This window comes from Dermacentor andersoni, chromosome 8 (genome assembly GCF_023375885.2).
Source record: "Dermacentor andersoni chromosome 8, qqDerAnde1_hic_scaffold, whole genome shotgun sequence".
In the NCBI taxonomy this organism is placed as follows: domain Eukaryota; kingdom Metazoa; phylum Arthropoda; class Arachnida; order Ixodida; family Ixodidae; genus Dermacentor; species Dermacentor andersoni.
In genome coordinates this window covers 58325997-58342104 of record NC_092821.1, presented here as the reverse complement: position 1 = coordinate 58342104, position 16108 = coordinate 58325997, and the positions used below count along the sequence as shown (strand labels likewise).

At 51.0% G+C, this 16108-nt stretch overlaps 1 protein-coding gene and 1 pseudogene across 1 annotated transcript; both read left to right on the top strand.

Annotated features, from left to right (window-relative positions):
* The first annotated feature begins 4309 nt into the window (after window positions 1-4309).
* On the top strand, window positions 4310-8479 carry LOC140212958 (uncharacterized; annotated as a pseudogene).
* On the top strand, window positions 4889-7363 carry LOC126526336 (piggyBac transposable element-derived protein 4-like). The gene is made up of 2 exons (XM_050174234.3): window positions 4889-5153; window positions 5367-7363. The coding sequence occupies exons 1-2, from the start codon at window positions 5096-5098 to the stop codon at window positions 7142-7144; spliced, it is 1836 nt and encodes a 611-aa protein (XP_050030191.3). The 5' UTR covers window positions 4889-5095; the 3' UTR covers window positions 7145-7363.
* Window positions 8480-16108: the final 7629 nt, after the last annotated feature.

Sequence of the window (16108 nt, the reverse complement as noted above, 5' to 3'; positions counted from 1 at the left end):
AGACGTCCACGGTGGTTCTCGCACGAGGGTGACGAGAGCCAGCAGAGGGGGCGGAGCCGTAGCCGGAGCCGAGACCGGTCCTGGCCACCCCCACCTCCGAAGGGCCAGCAGCCAAAGAAGCAGCAGCAACAGAAGCAAGGAGGAGTTAAGGTAAGCTGGGGAGCCGGCCCTCCCATCACGCTTTTACCAGATGCTCCGCACTCAAACCCAAACACAGACAATACCAAGGACAAAATAATAGAGGAACTAAGGAAAGAAAACCAACAATTAAGGAGACAACTTAATGACATAATTAAAGAACTACAAGAGATTAGACCGCTATGTGTCGTCTCGCCGCCCTCGTACTCCTCGCCTATTAGGGTAGCTTCGCCACCGAAGACCCCTAGCCCCGTTCAACAGGTGACCGGAGAACTAAGCTTTAATGATAAGCTAGAGAGCTTTATGCAAAGTATGCAGCAAATGCAACAAGAAACACAGACAGATGAAGGATATGCAGAAGGAACTGCAGAATACCCAACAAAAGATGGCTCTCCAGGAGCAGGGATTCCGAAATTACATTAAGAACCAGAACACTCAAAAGATAATAGACTCTAGAGAAAGACTCTTTAACGAGCGCCGTTTTGGCGGTAGCACAGAAACCCTAGGAGCGACTAACCCATCGACCTCAACAATATGGCAGGAAACAACCAATTAGAGATTTGGCAGTGGAACTGCAGGGGCTACAAGCGCAAGCAAGGGCTCCTGCAGCAACTCATTTATCACAGAGGAACCGCGCCAGACTTGATACTACTACAGGAAACCTTTAGCACTCCGGCACTTAGGGGCTACACGTGTCTGGAGAAAGGGAATATCGCGACACTCATAAGTAACAAAATCGTCACCATAGCTCACGACGAGATTAAGGATACAGAAATCGAGCACGTGATAACGGATATTATTCCTAAAAAGAAAAGGAAATCGAAGAGCACTTTCGTAACTAACGTATACAGCTCGCCCAAACAAAGGGACGGGGACTTTCTAAAACATTTTGCCGAAGCCAAGAGGCTAGCGGGACAAAACAGCCTAGTGATAGCGGGAGATTTCAACGCTAAGAGCCCCCTGTGGGGTTACGCCAAAGAGGATAAGAAAGCGAGAGATTAGCACGGCCGCGGAAAATGCGGGATGCGAGCTCCTAACCGACGAGGCCCAGCCTACCAGAATGGGTAACAGCGTCAGTGTAGACACGTGCCCCGACCTCACGTTTGTCAAGAACGCCAAGAACGCGGAATGGGAGAACCTGCTGGAAAACCTGGGCAGCGACCACCACGTTCTCCGCCTAGTACTCGAGGCAGAAAACACGAAGAGAAAGATCGGCTCGACCAGACTGACGGACTGGGACGCCTTCAGAAGACACTGCAAAGAACTGGGCGACGACGTCACTTCCCCGGAAGAATGGAGCCAACAGTTGAAGCAAATCCAGGAGCTCTACACCCGCGAGGTGGACAGAACAGAACAAGCACCGGAGGTGGACAAGCGGCTGCTGGGGCTATGGGAAGCACGCCGCGGCCTCACCAAGCGCTGGAACAAGCAGAGAATGAACAAGGAGCTAAAGAAGAAGATTGCGGAGATCACCAAGAAGGCCGAGGAGTACGCGACGCAACTGGCCAGACAGGGGTGGCAGCAATTCACCGACTCGCTAAACGGCACCCTCAGCACGGCCAGGACGTGGCAGATACTCCGAGGCCTACTGGACCCCAGCAAGAGCAAGCGAGAGAGCAGCAACTCGATCCAGAGGCTGACCCACCAATACCAAGGCACCGACGAGCAGCTGCTCGAGGAGGTCCGCAAGAAATGCTACGAAACGGAAGAGCCGGAGGGATACCGCGGCGAGTACCGAGGCGAAGACAATCCGGACATGGACCGACCCATCTCGAGCCACCAAGAACACGGCGGCGGGAGCGGACATAGTCCGGAACTCCCTCATACGCAACCTGAGTGACGGAGCGATAGACCAGCTCGTCAAGTACCTAAACACGCTGTGGCAAGAAGGGAAAGTTCCGGCGGAGTGGAAGCACGCCGTCGTCGTAATGATCCCCAAGCCCGGAAAGAAAATCCAGATTGAGAACCTCAGGCCCATCTCGCTGACGTCGTGCCTAGGAAAACTCTACGAGAAAATCGTCACCAAGCGCATCCAGCGGCACCTAGAAAACGGAAGATAGTATCCAAACTCGATGTTTGGGTTCAGGGCCAACCTCTCGACGCAAGACGTTCTGCTGCAGCTCGAGAAGGAAGTCCTGACTACAATGCCGAGAAAGGGCGAAAACGTCGTCATGGCCCTCGACGTCAAAGGGGCCTTTGACAACGTCAGCCACGAGGCCATCATGGAGGGCCTCAACAATACAAACTGCGGCAGGAAGACCCACGACTTCCTCTCGGGCAGAACGGCGACGGTCGGGCTGGGCGAGCTGAGGAGCGGTATCTTTGCAACGCCTAGCAGAGGCACGCCCCAAGGCTCGGTAATCTCGCCCGTACTGTTTAACGTGGCGATGCTGGGCCTGGCGAAGAGACTCGAAAAGATCCAGGGAACCCGGCACGCGATGTATGCGGACGACATCACGGTCTGGACCACCTGCGGAACCTTGGAAGAAAAGCGAGCGGCGCTGCAAGATGCGGCCAAGTGCGTCGAAGACTACGTGAAGGAGAGGGGCCTCAGGTGCTCCACCGAAAAGTCCGAACTGCTAAGAGTCTGCAGACATCCCACCAAGGCGAAACTGGAGGTCAGCCTCGAAGGACAACTCATCCCCGAACGCAACATGATACGCGTCCTCGGCATGTGGCTGCAAGGCAGCAGAAAGTGCAACCACACCATCGGCCTCCTCAAGAAGTCGACCGAGAACGTGAGCAGAATGATAAGCAGGGTCTCCCAGAAGAGGCACGGCATGAGAGAAGACACTCTCAAGCTCGTCAACAGCCTGATCGTCAGCAGAGTCATGTACTCGCTACCCTACCAAGTGAGGACTAAAACGGCCAACGAAGAGATTGAAGTCGTCCTGAGGAAAGCCTACAAGACGGCGCTGCACCTGCCGAGAAACACCTCCAACGAAAAGCTGATGCAACTAGAGGTGAGCAACACCTTCGTCGAAATGGCGGAAGCACAGCGGAAAGCGCAAATGAAGACTAACGGGGACCTACACGGGGCGAAACCTGATCGGTAGGCTGGGCTTCGAAATAGGAGACGTCGACCGTTACGAGGACGTACCGGCGGGAATTAGGAAAACCTTTAACGTAAAGCCTATACCGAAGAACATGGATCCCAGGCTCCACGAAGGCAGAAGGAAAGGTAGGTCCGAATACATAGAAAAGACAGTGGCTAGAGAACAGAACACTCTCTTCACGGACGCGAGCATAAGTGTAATAGGAAGCGAGGCAAAGTACCATCGCGGTAGTAATGAACAAGGAGGAAAAGCTTGTCTCGTGCGTCTCGGCCGAGATATGGAGCGTAGCTGAAGCCGAGGAAATCGCCGTGGCGCTGGCGGCGATGCAAGGATATAGGGAGAATAAATCGCTAAATATTCTCACAGACTCGAAAGAGACCTGTCGCAACTACATGAGAGGCAGAATATGCAAAACTGCCCTTAGGATCCTCAGAGGGGGTAACCCCTCGGAGGAGGCGAAAATCAAACACAATCTGATCTGGATACCTGGACACGAGGGCATAAGGGGTAACGAGGCGGCGGACGGTCTAGCTCGAGCTAATAGATTCCGGGCTGGGCAGCAGCAGGAGTACCGCGCTAGTTACGCCGGGCTCCTCAGTGACAGTTATTCGGAATTACTGCAACACTACAGGGGGACTAGATTCAAGTACCCACCGCCCCATAAAGCGCTGACGAAAGAGGAAGCAACGGGCTGGCGTAGGCTCCAGACAAACACCTTCCCCAACCTTTTCATATTCAACAAGATGTTCCCCAACGCAGTATAGGGACACCTGCCCCTGGTGCGGGGCTACACCCACACTCTATCACATAACTTGGGAGTGCGAACGAAACAACGCATTCCGCGATCATAAACCCCCGAGTGCGGAGCATTGGGAGAGCCGGCTCGTCAGCTGCGAGCTCGCCGTCCAAAGAAGGATGGTGGAGTGGAGCATGCTAGGGATGCGGCCAAACTCAGTGGGGCCCTGGACTGTGGACCACCCGTGCTGAAGAGGCTTCCCTTCGACGAGAAGACACCGTGAAGAGGAGAAGACCTCGATCCGCGAGAATTCCATTTTATGATTCAATAAATGTTTCTCTCTCTCTCTCTCTCTCTCTCCCGAAGCAGCCGACGCGGACGCTATGTCCACGTGATCCCTAATAGCACGTCACGCCGACGGTGGCGCCAGCTTTTCCAGTGGTGGAGCTCGAGGCCAATACTTCGGATAGGGTCCCTAGAAATACTTGCAAGTCCGCCGTTCGCGCGGAGCTCCCCACGGAACCGGTTGGCTGCGCCTCGGATGAATGCGCAGGGGGCGCTGCACACAATCGGAGCGTTGTGCCTAAAGGGACGGTCGTGCGGTGCCTGCCGTGGCTGCGGAAGTGTTGCGCGCTGCTTTTTGGTCGCAAGCCCAGAATACTGTTTTTTTCCAAATACGTGAACGCTAATTTGCGTGTGTGTTGGTGTGCGTGTGCTCATAGATGTGCGATCGCGTCATGTCTAGGCAACGTGACAAGCGCGACAGCACGTGTTTCGTGCCGGGATGCAAGAGCGGCTACCGTTCCTGCAAGGTGAAATGCTCTCTCTTCAGGACACCAAAGGACGCAGAAAAGAGGCGACAGTGGGAGCGCAACATCAAGCGCGGCGACAGAGTGCTCGACGAAGGTAGTGTCGTTTGCGAGCGACACTTCGAACCGTGTTTTATTGAGCGAAGTTTTAACCCTTTGTGGGACAGTGGGACACATACGTCCCACATAGTGCTCCACTCTAAAGGGCTCGTACGAAGCAGAAGGAAACCGGAATCATTCTTGTGATGTGCTACCACCTATTGAGAGGTTTCAGTACTTCTTTTAAATATAGTTTCAGCAGCCTCCACTAGATGAGGCAGTGAGTCCAGAACTTGAAACTTCGTTCTTTTTTTCTGATGCATTGGAAGTTTTCGACTATATGCGATCCGGCAGAAAAGAAAATCAACATGCCTGGTAAGTAATTCCTTTTTTCTGCATTCAGAGAAACAACCCTGGATTAAAATCAGCTCTTGTTTCTGAGATTTGAGCTTACATATAATGAGATAAATGCAAATTTTCAATACCATGCTGAAAAAAGTTGCACATTTTGCTAAGCCTAATGGCAGAATTTTGAGCGGTAATTTTCGAATTATTTGATCTAGAACTTGTCGTTGCTTTCTAATGCAGGCAAGCGATTTCTATCACAAGAAGAAGCTCTCGAGCTCTATTTTAGCATATCGGACGATCCGGACTCCAATGATTCGGATGGGGAAAGCACAGACGAGAATGTCATTCCCGAGCTTGCGCCTCATTGTACAGATGAGGATGCCAGTGCAGATGAAATGGCTGCGTCAACGAGCAGACAGGCAAAACGCAAGGCAACCTATACAAAAAAGAAAACAAAGAGGCGGAAAAGATCGCTAGACCTGTGCGACAACATCGTGGAAAATGAGGAAGAAACGCCGGGCACATGGGGTTGTGACGAGCCAGACCATGTTCTGCAAGTCCCAAAAACATGGGATCCTGAGATGTCACAAAAGTTGCCATCCAAACCGATTGAAGCTTTTTCACTCTACTTCGACGACGAAGTAATGCAGCTCCTTGTAGAGGAAACAAACCGCTTTGCAGAACAGAAAAACCGGCGAAAATGGAAAACGATCACGTTAGATGAGCTTCGGGCTTTCTTCGGCATTCTGATTCTCATGAGTGTAAACCCGAGACATCAGCTGTACCTTTACTGGAGCAGCGATAACTTTTTCAATGCACCAGAAATCTCAAAAGTCATGTCGTTCAAGCGATTCCAATCCATCATGAATTGCCTGCATTTGAGTGACAACACGAAAGAAAAAAAAAGAGGCGAAGATGGATATGACCGGCTGGCAAGAGTACGCCCTCTCATCGATGCTCTGAACAAACGTTTTCAGAAAGAGTACACGCCATCGGCTCATCAAGCTATAGATGAGAGTATGATCCTATTCAAAGGAAGATCGTCTCTGAAGCAATACATGCCAATGAAGCCCATCAAACGCGGCTACAAGGTGTGGTGCCGGGCCGATTCAGAAACCGGCTACCTGATTGCGTTTCAGGTGTATGAAGGAAAAAATGCGAAGCGTCCTGCCAACCAAGCACTTGGAGAGTACGTCGTATTGTCTCTGGTAGAAGGCGTTGAGCCTGGCACGCAACTCTACTTTGACAATTTCTTCACTTCCACTCGCCTCATGGAGGACCTTGCACAGAAAGGAATTCTTGCTGTTGGTACAGTCCGGACAAACAGGAAGGATCTGCCTGATGAATTGAAAATGGACAACAAACTCCAGAAAGGAGAATATATCTGGCGATCAAAAGGAAGCATTGTTGCATATCAGTGGCGTGACACAAAAAATGTGCATGCTTTATCGAATTTTCACCACCCAAAGGACACAGAAGAAGTTGTCCGCAAGCTTGCAAATGGGTCTTCGGTTTCCGTCCAGTGTCCAAAGGCTATATCCGACTACAACACTTGGATGGGAGGAGTCGACAAATTCGACAAAAAGCGCAATGCATACCGAGCTGACAGGAGGTCCAAAAAGTCCTGGTACAGAATATTTTATTTCTTGCTCGATGCAGCCATCGTCAACGCGTTCATTCAAGTAAATGCTGTGAATCCAATGACCTACTTATGGTTTCGATTGGTTCTTGGACGGGAACTCATCAATGGCCAGACATTCAGAACCACCGGCAGCAGGAAGCCGTTCAGAATGAACAAGGAGGGTAGAAAAAATGGCCACAAAATGGTTGGCGTATCGGATGAAGTTCGGTTCATGGGAAGAGAGCACAACCCTGTGAAAGTGGAAAATAGGCGCAGATGCCGTTGGTGTTCCACGAGGGGGAAAGAAGTGCGAACAAGTTTCTTGTGCAAGGCATGCTCAGTCCCGCTTTGTGTGACCTGTTTTGGACCATTCCATGAAGTGGTTAGTCAGAACTAACCTAGTGTGGCACCCGTGTAGGTCAATGGGATAAATACGTCCCACATTTCATTTTCCCATTTAGTGTCAATGGGACAAATGCGTCCCACATTTTTTTCTTTAACTATACATAATAAAACTGTGAAATTTGTTTAGAATCATTTCTGTACACCTCATTTTCAAGTGTAATAAAAAATTTTTTATAATTCTTGCAAAAAATATATGTTGTCCCACAAAGGGTTAAGACTGTGATTCAGGGCAAGGAAGTGGAAATTCCCCGGGATGTGCCGCAACTCGCGAATGATGCTGTTCCTACACTGTTTCCTGACGCCCCAAAGTATATCTCGAAACCCCTGCCCCGGAAGAGGAAGGATAGAAACTTGTGCGAGCAGAAGCAATCGCCGGGAGTCAGAGCACCACCAGAGAAAAAAAACGCATTGATCCTGAAGCACCAGTCAACGAAGGGGACGGCATATTCTAATAAGTGGCTACTGGAATGCATTCTGATGCGAATGAAGAGCCCTAAGTTGTATGAACATATGCGACGACACAACATCCTGGCTCTTCCAGGTAGAACATGCTTACAAAAGCGCATCTACAGCTTCAAGAGTGGATTTGGTTTCAATCCAAATATATTTAATGCTTTATCCGAGAAGTCACAACATATGGATGAGTTCTCACGCAGAGGAGGTATCGTCTTTGACGAAATGAAGATCTCCGAGCACCTTGACGTGAAATCAACTGGTGAGTGGTTTTTAAGCCTTACTTACACCCGTAAGTAAGCTTTACATGAAACATGTGGCAACTGTGTTTTTGTGTATACTACTATTGTACTTTTTCAGGTGAGCTAGAAGGATTCGCCGATCTTGCTCAGTTCACGCCCGATTCCCAAAAAGGCCAACTCTCGGACCATGGCATGGTAGTTCTGTTCCAGCCTTTCCAGGGTAATTTTTTTTCTAACATATAGGTCGGATTTGTCGCGTTACTATTAAAACACTGTGTTTGTGGAAAAAGTAAATTTGCTGTTTTATCTTTCCAGGCAAGTGGACACAAGTCCTTGGGATTTTCGCATCACGATCAGGCTGCAGCTTTCACTGCAAACTTTGATAATGGTGGCTTACTCTATCCGTCTGGCCCCTTGAAGAAAATTGTCACCGTCCTTCAAGACAGCTTCACTACTAATTTTAGTCTGAATAAGTTGCACGAAAAAAGCATTGTTGACTTCGCTGATCTTTTAACACATGTAAATGTTCCGTCTCTGGCCTGCGTGAAACATGGACGTGAAATTGTTAATGGCATAATGAAATTTTATATTCTGCTTCGCCTGCGCTTCCACACGAAGTCTATCAATGTTGAGAGGGCAGCTAAGAAAGAGCAGCTGAAGCTGTTAAAGATGAGAAGATGCCAGTAGGTGGTGAAAACAAAAATGTGGGCAGCCTGAGTGCAATGTGATCAAAATAAATGGGTTCAACAACGATTTTTATGTTGTGCATTACATTAGTGATCCTTTGGTATCTTTTCCTTGACAGTACGTGTTACCTACATAGCATAGGCTAAGAAGCCTATTTTACCAAGCACGTGATTCGAAGGAACTACTTAGAATGCATGCTAGTGTTCATTACTTCTGTAACACGGTTGCCTAAGCACTAAGGAATGCGTTCCTGCAGTTTGCCTAAAGCACGTGATTTACAGGGCTCAGGTTCTCATCTTACATGTTTTTATTGTGCGTGCATCTAGAAGTTTCCAGTGCTCAGTCTGCTTTCTAACTTCATTTATAGTCTGTAGAAGTTGAGATCGGATCAATAGCATGAATGAAAACGGCGCTGTCAATAGCGCACTGTTGCGCGCACACACGGTCGTGGGGTTTAGAATCCTGGGTAATGTTTCTGATGCGAGGAATTTTCATTTAAATTCCTCAGAAGGCGGTATTATAATACGTGGATGGGCAGCAGTATTCAGAAAGGAGAATATGATGTAAAAATAAGCGGGTTCGTTTCACCTCCGACTCTGGGGTACGCGCCCAAAATTTTTCGCAATAAAAATATCGTTTGCGCCGCTACGCCAATAACTGAAGTGCACATTGAAAAACCACGACTAAGCTAAAATCAAAGAAAAAAACAGTGCAATCGCATGCGCAAGGCAAATCAACACGCGCAGTGAATTTGTTTCGCGGGGTGAGACGCGCGCGTCTAGAGCAGACGCCGCGGCTGGCATGGCACGCCGATTGTTCGCAGCGCCACCGCGGCGATCATTCAGCAGCAGTTTTCGCCGTAGCCGGCGGACGCCAAAGTAGCAAGTATTTTAGGGACCCTACCTCCACCTACTCACGGCTTTCCGCCAAGTAACACAGAACCTACAAGCAACGCACGCACAATCATGTGAGCAATGTTGAACAACGCGCGGTGCAGAGAACGATCACGCCGAGGACGAACACGCCACGGCGTCGCTCGGCGCCAGCATCGCGCCTTCTCAAAAATCCCTAAACGATGCTGTCCCTAGGCACCTAGGATTAGATCACGTGAGAGATTTTTGTACGACAAATAGACGCACGCCTCCGCGCGCTAGGAGAAAAGCGTGGAGGAAGTGACGTACAGGTTCTCCTCTGTTTTCGTGTTTTTTTAATTTCTTTTGCTGTAGCGGCCCCGCCTTTCGGGCCACAATGGCGGCTTTGTTTGGCAACACGTGCGCTCACATGGGTTGCTCCGTAGGTTTTGTACCGTGGCAGAGGCGCCGTGCGGGCAGGTTTGCGTTGGTCTCCGTGTTTTGTTGCACTGCGTTATCTGGACCGTGCTCTACCGGATGTTGCTGTGGCCAGGTGGGACTGGAGGAACTAAAGTTCGTGAAATGAACGCGCATGCAACGATGTACGCAATGTACCGCGCCACGGCAATGGCAACGGACGAAGGAACATCCGCGGGAAGTTTTGCCCTCTTTGGCGGAATCATGCTAACGTGCTAACGATTGTTTAGTACTGCTGCGGAGCGCGCGGGTCTGAGCAGCACGGTTGCGCGCAGCGCGGCGTGGTTTCGCGAGAAATGTAAACAAGAGAGGAGAGCTGGCCCCATAGGCGGAGCAACGCCAACTTCCGGCTTCACTTTCGCTTCACAAATTGTGACGTCAGGGCCTCTCCTTAGTTTTTTTTTCCTCCGTGACTGCTGGAACCCTCTATGGCTGGAACCGCTCTTGCGCGCTCGTTGCACGGTGGCGGAACTATCGTGCAGTGTTGCCAGATTGGGCTATTTATAGCCAAATTGGGCTACTTAAGATATTTCCTGGCTGCTTTTTAGATAATTTGGCGTTGTGGCTATTTTTGGGCTATACGCTCCCTGAAATTTTTAATGGTAAAAAAGCGTGTTTTTGGAAGAGCGCTACGTTTAATTAGTAGCTGCTGCAGCCTTTTCGCGGCTTGCTTTCATTTTTTGCTTCCGTCTACGTGGCGTGTTTCCGTGGATAATGTCGTGGCTTTTGTTGGCTAGGGATTCTGCGTACGGCGCATTTAGCCAAAGCCGCTCTCCTGCTCGCTTGCTTGAAAGTGAAACTAGGGTGTCTGGATAGTGAAACCATGCATGCATGAAAGCTGCTGCTGTTGTGCTCGCTCTGTGTGTTTGTCTCGCCTCTTCATTTGTGCACAATGGGGAAGTGGGCGAAATACCCAAGGAAATACCAGAAAGAATGGGAGTAGAACCCAGATTTCAAACGTAAGTGTAACGTAGCCCAGCCTAGCGGGAGCGCATTGCCCAGCCGGCAACCCTGAGCTCCCAAGAGGCTGTTGCGCGTTCTCGAGTAGTCGGCGTGCGTTGCAATAAAGTCAGTCTTTGTTCAGCACTCGCCTTGGTGTGCGTGTCGTTATTCACGCTCGTTACATGGTGTCAGAAGTGGGATGGCCGTTCCCGCGCAAGCGACTGTTGCATAGCAAGCTCGAATTTCAAGCCTGCGCATGGAAGCCCTACCGCCCCCTGCTCCGCTGGTGCTCGCTGAGAACGCGGCAGCCAATTGGAACAAGTTCAGGCAACGCATCGAGCTATATTTCGTAGCCACGGGAAAGGAACATACCAGCGCGGAGAAGGCTGCCATTTTTTTACATGTGGCCGGCCAGGAGGCCATTGATGTCTTCAACACTTTTCGACTTACGTCTGCAAAAGCGGAGGACTACGAAGTGCTGGTGCGCAAGTTCGAAGAGTACTGCGCACCACAACAGAATGAAACATTTGAGCGATACGTCCTCCGCATGCGACTCCAGAATGAAGGTGAGCCATTTGAACAGTTCTCGCGGGACGTGCAGCTCAAGGCGCAGTCTAACTTTGGCGATCTCAAAAGCTCCATGGTGCGTGACCAGTTAGTCTGTGGAACTCGGGACAAAAAGTTGCGCAACAGGCTGCTGCGCGAGAAGGACTTGACACTCGAGAAGACCATTGATTTCTGCAAAGCGGCGGAGGCTGCCACGAGCCAGGCGCGAGTATGGGAGCAGGCAGAGACGGCACAGGTGATCGGCGCAGTGGAAGGAAAGTTATACGGGCCGGCTCGGAGCAAGACTTTGCGGCGGTGCAACTTCTGCGGCAGCTGTCACCCGCCGCGAAAATGTCCGGCATGGGGAAAGAGGTGCGTGGTGTGCCGAAAACTGAACCACTTCGCGGCGTGCTGCAGAGCGAAGAGAAGCGTTCAAGAAGTTGAGTGCCCTGAAGAAAAGTCGGAAGATGATTTTGAAATATTAGACGTGCATATAGCCGGCTTCGCTAGCTCGAACGATTGGATCGTCCCGGTTAAAGTTGACACAGATACAGTGCACATGAAGGTCGACACGGGAGCCCAGGCGAATTCGTTGCCGTTATCTTTATACCGGAGACTCAAGCGAAAGCCACCGTTGCGCCCCAGCCAGACTGTTCTTTCGGGCTATGGAGGCAATGCTATACAGCATGTTGGTACAACGGTGCTGCCTCTTCAAGTGGGCGATAAATGCGAACAGCTGGTTTTCTATGTGGTTAAGAAGGGCAAACAGGCATTACTCGGCCTTGAGGCATGTGAGAAATTCGGCTTTATAGCACGAGTCCGGTCAGTGTCACAAGAGGAAGGAATGGACAAGCAGATGATTATTGAAGAGTTTCCCGCTCTATTCCGTGGCCTAGGATGTACGAGGCGGAAATACAGGATCACTCTGAAAGACGATGCGCGACCTATAGCGCTACCATCGAGAAGGGTGCCACACGCACTGAAGGAGCCTCTGCGCCAGGAGTTGGACCGCATGGAGGCGGAGGGCATTATAACCCGTATGCAGGACCAAACTGATTGGGTAAGCCCGCTTGTCATCGTAACTAAGAAAAATGGGAGATTAAGAGTGTGCACGGACCCGCGGCGTGTGAATGAGGGTATCCGAAGGGAGCACTACGAGCTGCCCCGAAGAGAGGACATTGAGGCAGAGCTGGCCGGAGCCAGGTATTTTAGCAAACTGGACGCTAATAGAGGCTTCTACCAGATACCTCTAGATGACTATACGTCCTGCATTTGCACGTTTAGCACGCCGTTTGGCAGGTACCGGTTCCTGAGGCTTCCATTTGGGCTGAGTTCAGCGCCGGAGGTTTTTCAGAAAGCCATGAGTGATGCCTTGGACAACCTCTCGGGGGTGCGAGTCTACATAGATGACATCTTAGTACGGGGAGCAACCAAGGAGGAGCACGACGCCCGACTGAAGGCGGCGCTCAGAGCAATTGAGACTGCAGGCTTTACCCTTAATCCGGAGAAGTGTGTAGTGGCCGCTGACAAGATCAAGTTCCTAGGTGATGTCCTCTCTAAAGAAGGAATACGGCCCGATCCGGATCTGGTGCGATGCGTAGCCAGCATGCCCTCACCCACGTGCAAACAGGAGGTGCAAAGACTCCTAGGCGCAGTCAACTATTTCGGAAAGTTTTTGCCTTGTCTGTCTGAAAAAACACATGCTACGCTCCCTCGTGAGGAAGGACAGTGAATTCGAGTGGACAGAGGCGCATGACAAGGAATGGGAAAACTTTTGCGGCATGCTATCCTCTGCCCCCTTGTTGGCCATTTTCGACATTCAGAGGCCCACTAAAGTGTCAACCGATGCGTCCAACTTTGCCTTGGGTGCTGCTCTCCAGCTACATGAGGGGGGTTGGAGACCGGTGGCGTATGCCTCGCGTGTTTTAACGCAAGCGGAAACCCGGTATTCTCAAATTGAGAAGGAGGCACTAGGAATAACATTCGGCTGCGAACGCTTCAGAGAATTCATCGTGGGGTCTCATGTCACCATAGAAACAGACCATCAGCCCCTTCTAGCTATTGCGAAAATGGGACTGAATGAAATGCCTCCTCGTGTTCAGCGTTTTTTCTTGCGTCTGATGCAGTTCGACTTCACCCTGCAGTTCGTGCCTGGAAAGCAGCTCCTATTGGCGGATGCGCTGTCGCGTCTGCGGATCCCACCAGACTCAACTCGGGCAGAGGAATATGAAGATGTAGCCATACATGCTGTGAACGTACTTTCAACCCTCGTCAGTGACGCCATGGTAAAAAGGCTGCAGGCAGCGACGGCTGAAGATGAAGACCTCAGGCGAGTGATGACCGCTCTCGAGAATCGTAAGGCCATTCAAGGGCAGTTATCGTCGGTGGCAGCAGAGTTGTCGGTTGTGAATGGTATCCTTATGAGAGGCGCTAAAGTATTAATACCCAAGAAGCTACGGAAAGAAATGCTGGACCGCGTGCACGAGGGGCACCTCGGGGTGGACAAGGCAAAGGCGAGAGCTAGAGCCCTAATGTATTGGCCGGCTATGCAAAAGGACATTGAGGAAAAAACGTCAAAATGTGAGACCTGCTGTCGCTACGCGTATCGGCAGCCATCAGAGCCAGTGCTAATGAAGCCTGTCCCTTTGTCGCCGTGGTCAAGAATAGGGTTGGACCTGTGTGAGCATGCGGGAGTGCACTACTTAGTGGGCTATGACGCTCACTCAAGCTACCCAGAAGTAGAACAGCTGACTCAAACAACGAGCCACCAAGTCATCCAGAAACTGGAAATGTGGTTTGCCAGGCATGGGATACCTTTAGAAGTGTGCACGGATGGGGGACCGCAGTTCTCCTCGAGGGAGTTCCTAGAGTTTGCCAAGCTATGCGACTTTCAACACGTGGTTTCGAGTCCGAGGTTTCCAAGGGCAAATGGGCTAGTCGAGAAAGGAGTACAAGTGTTCAAAAGACTCCTGAAGAAAACAAAGCATGCTAATGAGCCTCTGTGGCTAGGACTTCTAAACTACAGGTCATCGCCACTAGAGGATGGAAGGAGCCCTGCGCAGCTGCTGATGGGAAGACAACTTCGAGGCCGTCTTCCAGACTTCTCCACCCCTCAGGCAACCGAGGTGAAGAAGCAGACACAAAGGCACCGGCCAAGGCCGGAACTACCGCCACTCAGGACAGGAGACACGGCCCGCCTTTTAGAAGATCAGGGTTGGACTAGCAGAGCTAGAGTAACGCGGCAGGTCACACCACGATCATATTTGATGGAAACCGAAGACGGGAGCCTACTGCGTCGAAATCGGCAGCACATCCTGCGGACGGCAGAGCCGTTCCACTCGCCTAGTGACACAGCGGGCAGCCCCCACCATCCTCAGAAAGCTAATGGCAGCGGCCAAGAAACAAGCCCTGCAGGCACCCCAGAACGTCCACCAGCCTCTGGCCTGCACGACGCAGCAACTCCCATGCGCCGCCCTGTGCGGGCAAGGAACCCGCGAGTGCGTCTAACTTACGATGAGAACTTCGAGCAAGAACCTGGACCCTCACGTGGGAGTGAGGGAGGTGTAACGTAGCCCAGCCTAGCGGGAGCGCATTGCCCAGCCGGCAACCCTGAGCTCCCAAGAGGCTGTTGCGCGTTCTCGAGTAGTCGGCGTGCGTTGCAATAAAGTCAGTCTTTGTTCAGCACTCGCCTTGGTGTGCGTGTCGTAACTCACGCTCGTTACAGTAAGTATCTGCTGTTAGCTAATTTTATAGTCTACGACAGGTTTATAGCATAAATTCAGTTTACTATTTTTTTTAAATAGACTGGATCATGCCTTCGAGACAGGAGGGCAACGGAGACGCCATCGACACGGTATACTGCAAAGCATGCAAGTGCAAGCTGAGGCCGCACGTGCAGGACCTCAAGGTCCATGTTACGAGGCACAAGCACATTCAAAATATAAAATCGGTGAAGCTTGCGTCTGTAACCCGGCCTATCGACTCGCACTTAAAGCCCGGGCCTTCGAAGCCAACATCAACTCAGCTGAAGATTGCAGAGCTGCGCCTGGCAGCGCATGTCGCCGTGCATAGCTCGCTGTGCTCTGTGGATCACTTGGCTCCACTGTTGGCAAGTACATTTCCCGAGTCAAATGTTGCGGTCGGAGTAACGCTTGGACGCACCAAGTGTATGGCTCTGGTCTCAAAGGTTCTTGGACATACCTTCCGAGAGATGCTACTCGAAGACATCGGAGAGCAGCCCTACTCCCTTATCATCGACGAGAGCACGGACATTGATCCCTATCACTGACGCGTCTGCTAACGGCATGTTTGTGGAACTTAAATCTTTTCTTGAGTTATGCCACCTAGATTTAACAAAATGTGTTGGCATTGGTACGGACGGTGCCAGCGTGATGTGCGGCCGGCACCACTCGTTATATTCTCTTCTAAAAGAGGAAAACCCAAAACTTATACTTGCGAAGTGTACTTGCCATTCCCTCCACCTAGCCTGCAGTGAAGCAACCGCTGCTCTTCCTGCTAACATTGAATTTCTTGTGCGGGAGTGCTATAATTGGTTTTCATGTTCACCAAAACGGCGAGAGCAGTATCGCCTTATCTACTCTGCTATCAATGAGACCAACCAATCAGGTTGGTCAGCATAGCGAACACTCGGTGGCTCAGTGTTGCTGCAGCTGTGAATCGCATTATCGACCAGTGGACGGAGCTGCGGTTGCATTTTCAGATAGCTCAAAACACAGAGCGGTGTTATACAGCACGACT